We start from the raw sequence: 9,872 nt of genomic DNA on the forward strand, positions 1-9,872 counted from the left end.
TTATACGGTCCCAATTAAATAAACTATTATCTCTAGTATAAATAAGTTTTTAAACTTATAATCCTCGTAATATTAGAATGAAAGCTAATTAATTTAACTAATCAATACCAAAATAAATAATGCAGTTAATTAATTGTCTTAAACAAAAATTTTAAAGTTAATTAACTCCCTAACAAATTTACTCAATTCTTATGAATTTTGTTAAACAATGTTTTGAATCAATCGCCTTTTCCGATTGTAATACATTTTCATAATCATTCTTATAGACATCACCCTATTCTCATAATCATATTTTTAGTAACTTTGTAAATTCTGATAATACAACATACCAATGTTTATCTTTAATAAGACTTACTATAAGTTTTTTTTTATTATTTATCCAATACATTACTTGTATCCTACCGAGATTTCGATATATCGAATTAACGATATAATAATAATATGATTTTTCCTATATCAAAACTTTCGATATATTATGCGATACGATAAAAAATTACGGTATATCGTACCGTACCGACACAACGTTAATTTCGGGTCACCTTAAACTAAATAAATTCATTATTAATTTTTTTCTTTGATAAGAATTAAAAAACTTCATTCACAGATTCAATAACGGCAAAGAGATTGGGGATAGTTACAAAATTTTACTGCAGTATATTCACAACTCTCCATTATCATCATCATCACCGACGCAAAGTCATATTCAATCGAAAAGTAAGCTACAGATATCGATTCTTAACTGTCGATGATCTCCATTTCAGTCGAACCAAATCTTCTTTAGCAGACCAGGCATCGTCTTTGCCTTGTCTGCTATTCATTCAATCCGCTGCTGAGAGATCTAAGTCTCTCTGATGCTTCTGTTTCAAACTTCCAGGTATTTTTCGCTTTAGCTACAGTTATCTGTATATCTCCATTGTTGTATGCATGCCTAGCTTACCTCGAAGTAGTATTCAGTCTCGTGTTTGCTCTCAGTATTCTCATAATCGTATAGCTAAGTTTCTACGAAGTCGTGGACTTGATCTGCCTTGTTGAATTCGTAATGGTTATGTTGACGTGTTTTAATGGCTTAGATGAAGCTGATTAATCAGTTTTTTTGATTTGCTATATGATGATATTTCTGAATATCCATGGGAGTGAGAATTGGAAGAGCATTTTCAGGTGGAGAATTGGAATCATATTCTGTGTTGACTTGATCCATATGTTTTTGACAGTTTGGGTGATCTGGTTTAGTCATGTAGAAATATAGTCAATGTTTATCATCATTTAACAGGAAGAGTGGAGATCGTTAAAGTATTGGCGAATTTTGTATGTTCATCTCCATTAATGTATGCATGCCTAGCTTACCTCTAAGTAGTCTTCAGTCTCGTGTTTGGTCTTAGCATTCTCATAACCGCATTGCCAAGTTTCTACGAAGTCGTGGACTTGATCTTCCTTGTTGATCCTAATTTATTTGGTTTGTAGAATTTTCGTAATGGTTATGTCGACGTGTTTTAATGCCTTAGATGAAGCTGATTAATCAGTTTTTTTGCTCTATGATGATATTTCTTAATATCCATGGAAGGGGGAATTGGAAGAGCATTTTCAGGTGCTCAGTCCTAGTTATTTCGAAGAAGAATCATATTCTGTGTTGACTTGATCCAGACTTGATCCATAAGTCTTTGACAGTTAGGGTGATCTGGTTTAGTCAAGTAGAAATATAGTCAATGTTCATCATCATTTAACAGGAAGAGTTGAGGTCGTTAAAGTATTGACAAATTTTGTATGTTGATCTGGTTTAGGATGTGATTATGGACTTTAATAATTGTGTCAAAGATCCAGTTATAAAAGCTAATACTAGTTACCAATTTTTACAGCTAGTAATTTGCAGGCAGATGAATGTATAGTGGCATATCAGAGACTTTATCTGGATTGTTTAGTAATCAAGGATGAAAGGAGGCTTCTATGGTCTTAAAAGAAGACAGATTTCCCTTTTTCTCTTAGCACTTGCATGTACAACCCTTGTAATTTGGGCATGCAACAAAACATCCTTCCTTAGCACCATTATTCCCTCTCAGAGTGGCCTGTTTCAGCTTTCTCCAGGTCTGCTTCTTTCTTCTTCATGATTTCTGTATTATTTAGTATATTCCCTAGCTGCATGGTCTTAATTGTAGCTTCTTATCACATGTTCTCATCCTCATGCCTTATGGCTTACTTCACGCGTGTGAAAGAGATGTTGATACCTAATTTATCCTCCAGAATCACATAATACCTCTGTTGTGGACAAAGAAACGGAAATTGGTCTATTGAAAAGCCCTTATGATGCATCATATAAGAATGGGGAGTTATTTGAGTCAGAGAAGAAAACTTCACAATTGAAAGATAAAAAGCCTTTTGATGCTCCAGATGCAATAAACCCTGCAATAAGTCCATCCATTGAAGAGAAAGGTAATCGAACATTGCAGTAATTTATGCATTTTTTAAAAATCCAAATCGCCGCTGTTATTTATCCTAAACCACAGCTAAATTGAACACTTTAAGAGTGATTTGGCTATTAAAGAATGCCAGGTCCTATATAAGGTAAACCTGTAACACATTCACTAAAACCACTTAAACATCTAGCATCCTACAACATTCATTTCAATAGAGTATGTCTCTCATAAGGATGCTTTAGTCTTTCTCATTATTTAACTTATTTGTTATTATTGATTTACGGGTATCCCAACACTTTAGGTTATTCTTTTAGCCAAGTTATATTGAGATGACTTCAACCATCTGCTTCCTCCTGACAGGGTCATTACACAAAGATAATGCAGGATCCATTAACATATTTAAAGACAGAGAAAATATGAACTCGACGTCTGCAGGAAACAAAGGTAAGCATGTTGTATTTTTCTATATCCTTGCTTTTCTTCTTGCAAGGTTTCATTACAGGTCTCTAATAACTTCCATGTGCTAAAAAATATCCCTTTTTCTATGGTGTGCTCTTTATATGATGTGACAAGTACGGGCTTATCTATCTCATTGTAGGCTGCTTATCTTAATTTTATCTGAATATAGCCTGTGTTGAATTCTAGATAGAAGCTAATACATTTAAGAATGGTCTCTTGGAGCAAGGGGTATTAGTGTTGTGTTATAAGTTATTTTCTTCCCATATCTGTATAAATCAGAACAGTGTACCAATTCCAGTTTATGGAGAAAATAGCTTCCCAAATTTTATTTGGCTAGGTTTGGATGGGCATAATTGAAATTGGAGTTATAAATTCAAGCTCTATAAGAATCAGAATTGAATTAAAATTCAATTCTTATGTTTGGAGAAATAATAGAATTACAATTACGAAGTAGAAGGGTGCAAGTGAAACTTAAAAAATCATATACATTTCAATTCTAATCCTTATTTTAAATTACCAAACAAACAATGAATCTGGAATTGGCTCTTCAATTCCAATTTCAAATCCACCCTAACCAAGCATCATAGCCATTAAGATTTAAAGGAAAACTAGGATGATCAGTAAACATGTTCTCCATTAGGCTATGTATTGTATTATATAAATAGGCCATCTCTCATAAAGATTTGTAAAGATTAAGAACAGTACATGATTAACAACATATACATCAGTCATTACTCATAACAAGTCACTGATGATCAATATCTCCTTATAGTGAAATCCGTATTATAGATACCATAATCCATTTGATTATACTTTGATTTATGATATTAAGTGTGTATGATTTCTATTCCAGCATGTAACTATGCAATAGGAAAGTGGGTCTTTGACGACAATCACCCTCTTTATTCTGGTTCTGGTTGCAAGCAGTGGTTGTCTGGAATGTGGGCTTGTCATTTGAATCAAAGGACTGATTTTGCTTATGAGAAGTTAAAGTGGCAGCCTAAAAATTGCCAAATGGAAGAATTTACTGCACCCAAATTTTTGGAAAGGTACCATTTATTTTAATTGTTTCATTCCTAAGAATCATTTTATTTAAACAATACAGTAATAAATGTTACATGAACACAAGAAATAAAACTATTAATTCTAGTAGTATTTTGTTAGATCACAATCACATCCGAAAATTGTAAAATGTGTGAAAAGTTGTCAATGTGCGACAAATAATATTTTTCTTGGTTGACTCTAGGATGCGGCACAAAACTTTGGCCTTCATTGGTGATTCTTTAGGCCGACAGCAATTCCAGTCTATGATGTGTATGGCATCAGCCGGTCAGGAGATGCCTGATGTTGTTAATGTCGGTTGGGAGTACGGTCTAGTCAAGGCCCGAGGTGCTAAAAGGCCTGATGGATGGGCATATAGATTCCCTACCACAAACACCACCATTCTCTATTACTGGTCAGCTAGTCTATGCGACTTAGAACCACTCGATCCAACAAATCCTCAAACCGAATACGCAATGCACCTCGATAGACCTCCATCATTCTTGAGCCGTTACATAGAAAGATTTCATGTTGTGGTTCTCAACACTGGTCACCACTGGAACAGAGGAAAACTTACTGCTAACCGTTGGATCATGCACATCGGCGGTTCACCTAGCTTCGTCAATAAGATTGATGACATGGACGGTGCAAAAAACTTTACTATTTACAGTATTGTGAATTGGGTAAATACACAACTTCCAAAATACCCGGGTATGAAAGCATTTTATAGGTCTATATCTCCAAGACACTTCTTGAATGGAGATTGGAACACTGGAGGAACATGTGACAATATTACCCCTCTTTCTAATGGGAAAGAGGTGTTTAAGGAGGTATCTGATGACCCTTTTCCTGCTGGGGCAGTTAAGGGCAAAAATGTCAAATTCTTGGATGTAACCGCCATTTCGAAGCTTAGGGATGAAGGTCATGTATCGCGGTATAGTATCAGACCTACACCGGGAATGCAGGATTGTCTACACTGGTGCTTACCTGGTGTTCCCGATACTTGGAACGAAATCCTTTTCGCCCAAATATAGTTCAAGATATGATTTACATGATTTTTTTTTTTTTGCTTCCAATAGAGGATTTGATTATAGTTTACAAAAGAAATATAATAGATAAATTTTTTCTTCTTATTTTTTGAAAAATAAAGCTATCACAACCTGTTATAATAGTAGTCCCACCTAAATATTGGTTATTTTGAATTAAAGGGTATATAACACATTAATGAGTTTCTAGGTATATATAAATAAAAAGGATGTCCTTTTCTTTTTAACACAACATTAGACCTCTTTAATATATTGTTTTCAATGAGAATACAACCACCTTAAACAAAAGATAACATTAAAATAACAAATATTTAAAAAATAATAATTATAGAATATAAGGTATATTTCTTGAGATTATTTGTATAAAGTAATAATTAGTAATTAGTAATTGTATCTTAAATAAAATAAAGTTATATTAAAGTAATTGTCAAATTGAGGTTTATTATTAGTATCCATTTAAACTTCATCTTTTTTTACACACTTCATAATTTGAGACTCCTTATAATTAAAGTTATATAAAAATAAAGTTTTATTTTAACGATTTTAAAACTGTTAATTTATTATAAACGTGACATTTATAAATAAATAAAGATCAATATTAATAATTTAGCTACCGAATTTCAGCGAATTAAGAATTTTGACTACCGATTCTCTAAAATTTGGTAGTTAAAATTTTTAATTCGTTAAAATTCGGTATTTAAATTAGTGATGTAAACACTAAAAATTTACACACTAATTTATAAAATTAAAATAATTATTTTGATTTATTTTTAAATAAATAAAATCAAAATAATTATCTGCGTGGTCAAAACCCAATTAATTAGATTAATTATTGTGATAAATAAAGTCTAATTAATTTAAAAAAAATGGTCAAAACAATAGAAATAATATTATTTGAGATAAATGTTGTAGTCATTTATTTTAAAATAATTTTAAAAAAATTAAGAATTAAAATAAGTAATTTAAGATGAAATGAAGTATCCATTTTATGTCTTAAAATTATTTATTTAACCTAAAAACATAAAAAATAAAAAAATAAAAGAAAAATCAATTCCAAATAAATAAATTCAATTTTTTAATATTTTGTGTATTTAAAAAGATCAAAATTAAAGTCATAAGGGTAAAAGAAAAATCAATTTCAAATAAACCCTTAAGGTTTTAAATAAAAAAATAAAATTTGCGATCTAGTGTGGCCGAAATTATGATAATCGACTGCAACAAGAAGCAGAAGCAGGCCGCGTAGCCCGTTGTAGCGAAAGGACGCGCACACGCGAGGCACCAGATCAACTAATTGAATGTTAACCCTGTTAGTCAAAACGCTAACGGAACGCCTAAACGTTGACGAACCGCTGACGGAACGCTAAAACGCACATGAAATGACGTCGTTTCATGCGCCACATTCGTCTCCAACGCGTCGCCGAAGGGACCCATCTTTGATTTTCCTTTTTGGAACTCCCTCGTTAGTTAACCGTTTCAGCTTATTTAAAGTCTGAAATGATCACCCTACAATGGTGATCATTTATCCTACAAGAATATGGATGATTCATCCATATTCATGCCAACTTGGAAAACAACAAAAATACCATAAATGGATTTTGGCCGATTCAATCCAATTCATGCCTCAACCGATCTTGGGCAGCTATAAATAGCCCCCTTAGTCGATCCAAGGCAAGAGATCCACTCTCCACATTCCAATCATCGATTTTTCAAAAATTTGCCATTAAAGCTTCAAACTTTTAGATTTTTTGAAAACTTTGGATAAGACCTTAAAGCTTGGATCTGAGCATTCCAACAGTTTCCCTAAGGTCTAAGGAGTGTTATCTAATCCTTTGTAAGGTTTTAATGACCCTCTAATTCATATTTACAGTTTGTATTTGAAATTTTATATTTCAAATTGCATAAGCTTATATGCTTTCTATTTATTGTGTTTTATGGTTGAATATTGATCCTATGATCATTTAGAAACTATCTAGATAAGATAGAACCGACAAATCGGTCTTAAAAACAAAAACTTAAATTTGAATGTTTAAAATTCAAAAATCGGGTTTGTTGTTCTTGGGCCAATTCTATTGAATTACAACCCAAAAAGTATCCCAACATGATTGTAATGATGTTGAACAATTGTTTGGATCATGTTTGATCGAAACAAATTTTTTTAAAATAAATGAAATATTTGAGTTCTTGATTTGGTCAAAACGAACCACTAGTGTTCTTATTTTAGTATCAATCAAGTATATGAGATATAAGGAAGCTATTGGGTAACTCATTTCCCTCCAAACAACTTTAAAATAAAAAACTCTAATTTTGATCATAAACTATTTTGAACGATTTGATCATCATGTTCTTGGGAGCTTTATGAAGCTATCCAAACCCTTGGATCAAATAATCCAAACTAAAAAAATGAATTTAAAAAAAATGAACTTTAGTGTTCTTAAGGACCGAGGCTTGTTAGCCTAAGACTAAGAGATCCGACCGAGGATCCTCGGTCCGGACCAAGCCCTAAGATCGAGAAGTTCAAACCTAGGATTAAGACCTAAGACCGAGGATTTCAATTGAACCGAGAGGTCCGACCGATGTTCTTGAGTTAAGACCGAGAGGTCCAACCAATGATTTTAATCCAGGATCAAGAGGTCAAACCCATGACTAAGAGGTCCAACTTAGGACCGATTATCCTTGAACCTAGGGCCGATGAACTTAGCCTAGAGCTAACACATCACCAGTGAGTTTATACACCCAGACCGATGAGCTTAGCCCAAAGCTAACCTAGGACTGGTGGGTTTATACACCCAGACCGATGAACTTAACTTAGGGCTAACTCATGACCGATGAGTTTATACACATAGACCGATAATTTCAGTCAAGGACGAAGAGTCCTTAGCACCTAGACCGAGAGACTTGGGTACTCCGATCGAAGATCTTGAGCCTTGACCGATAGGCTTCTCGACCCAAACCGAAGTTTTTTTACACCCGACCCATAAAAATGGACCCCAAGGCCTTAGGACATGTTTAATTCCACTTTTCAAAACCCAATATTATTTTTGTAATTTGGGACCTCAAACCATTTTCTAAAAATCCCAAAAAATTAGAAAATGAGTTCAAAATATTTTTGGAATATTTTTAAAAAAAGGTTTTGACTAAGGCATGTTTGGTGTTTATTTCTAAACCCTAACACCCTTAAAAATGACTAATATTCTTCAGGTATAATCCTCCATAGTTATCATCAACAACATGTACCAGTATTTAAATATTTTTATTTTAATATTTTAAATAACGCTAAAACCCATAGGCATGATTATGATCGGAAGAATAATTGGTTAAAACTCAAATGTTATTCAACCGATTTTCAAAAACCAACTTTATAAGTATAGACCGTTTTTTAAACGGGTACAGATGATGAAGTACGAAAGCCCTTAAAAATGACTAATATTTTAAAGGTGCAATTCTCCCTAGTTATCATCAACAAAAAATATCAGCCTTTAAATATTGTTATTTCAATATTTTAAATAACGCTAAAACTCAGAAACATGACTAGGACCGAAAAAATAATTTGTTAAAACTCAAACGTTATACAACAGATTTTCAAAAGTCAACTTTATAAGTAGAGACCGTTTTTAAGCGGGTACAAAGGATGAAGCGCGAAAACCTTTTTCGAGTATCACCTAACTACGGACTAAAAGAAACTCCGGCCAATACGTTTGTACACATGTGTCAACTTTTATTGATTTTCAAAAATTAATTGGCGACTCTGTTTCAAATAAATAATCTTTTAAATTAATTATATTTAATTAATTTAAAATAACGAATTTCTAAAATCAAATTGTGATTTGATTACCGCAAATCCCTAAATTATTAAAACTTGAACCCTAAAATTAATAATTTTTTAATTAATTTCAAAAATTGTTAGGGATCACTTAAAAATCTTTTAAATAATGTTTTATTTAAAAGAAAATTCTTGACACACAAACCGATGTTGAAAATTTTCGAACCACGAGCTATTTTACAAAATCTTATACCGAAAAGTTTTTCTAAGGGTTACAAGTGATATTAAATTTCATATTTATTTATAAATGTCACGTAAATAATAAATTAAATGCGTTTGTATTCGTTAAGATAAAACTTTATTTTTTGTATAATTTTAATAAAAAAAAAATCTTAAATTATGAGTTTGAAACCAGACTTCCGAAATCCACCCAATAAAAGCCTCCATTTGACCGTTTCGAACTTTAATATTATATAAAAAATAATAATTTGAAAAATACTTCTTTTAAGTATATTTATTCAACCTAGCCTTGATGAAATCCTAGTTTAATTACTTCTTTTAAATATATTACTTCCTTACCCAATCCGGGTCCCAAAATGAGATCCAGAATAATATTTTAACCTAAACTTTAATTATCCTACTGTTAGTTGAGTAATTGACACTACATTATTCAGTTTTTCAGTTTTAAGCTTAAAAAACAAGAAATGTTAATCAATGATTAAAGATTAGTAAAATTACATAACCTACTAAGATATTAAGAGACAACATATTCTTAATGGTTTGATTAGTAATAATATGTAAATCTTAATATTTTTAAAATTTTAAAGTGTTCATTTTATATAAAAAATTACTTGAGTTACTTAGTTAATTCTTATTATATAATTGTTTTAATTATATATATATATATCTAATTATTAATATTATGTAATTATATTCATAATTTAAATTTTATTTATGTAAATTTTATGACAAAATATGTTTATTGAGTGTTAAAAATTTAAGATTAAAAATAAATACATTTTTATCCTTTTAATAAAAATGACAATAGTATATATGCTATATAAGTTCATGACTGAACTAAAATATTTATCTATATCTATAAATATTAATTTAAAAAATATATATACATATATAAATAAATAATAAATAAAAAATATA

General features: G+C 31.3%; 1 protein-coding gene across 1 annotated transcript; it reads left to right on the forward strand.

Moving 5' to 3' along the window:
- Positions 1-697: 697 nt before the first annotated feature.
- LOC124941499 (protein trichome birefringence-like 14) lies at positions 698-5,038 on the forward strand. The gene is made up of 6 exons (XM_047481839.1): positions 698-874; positions 1,854-2,079; positions 2,236-2,424; positions 2,769-2,852; positions 3,721-3,916; positions 4,114-5,038. Exons 2-6 carry the CDS (start codon positions 1,926-1,928, stop codon positions 4,940-4,942), a joined length of 1,452 nt encoding a protein of 483 aa, XP_047337795.1. The 5' UTR covers positions 698-874; positions 1,854-1,925; the 3' UTR covers positions 4,943-5,038.
- The last annotated feature ends 4,834 nt before the right edge of the window (positions 5,039-9,872 follow it).

The sequence above is a fragment of the Impatiens glandulifera genome, chromosome 6 (assembly GCF_907164915.1).
Source record: "Impatiens glandulifera chromosome 6, dImpGla2.1, whole genome shotgun sequence".
Taxonomy (NCBI): domain Eukaryota; kingdom Viridiplantae; phylum Streptophyta; class Magnoliopsida; order Ericales; family Balsaminaceae; genus Impatiens; species Impatiens glandulifera.

Bases quoted from the DNA above. Each gene is read 5' to 3' on its own strand.
- LOC124941499 (XM_047481839.1), top strand. From the start codon at position 1,926: ATGAAAGGAGGCTTCTATGGTCTTAAAAGAAGACAGATTTCCCTTTTT. The intron at 2,425-2,768 runs GTAATCGAACAT...TCCTCCTGACAG, and splicing joins TCCATCCATTGAAGAGAAAG to GGTCATTACACAAAGATAAT. The intron at 3,917-4,113 runs GTACCATTTATT...GGTTGACTCTAG, and splicing joins GCACCCAAATTTTTGGAAAG to GATGCGGCACAAAACTTTGG.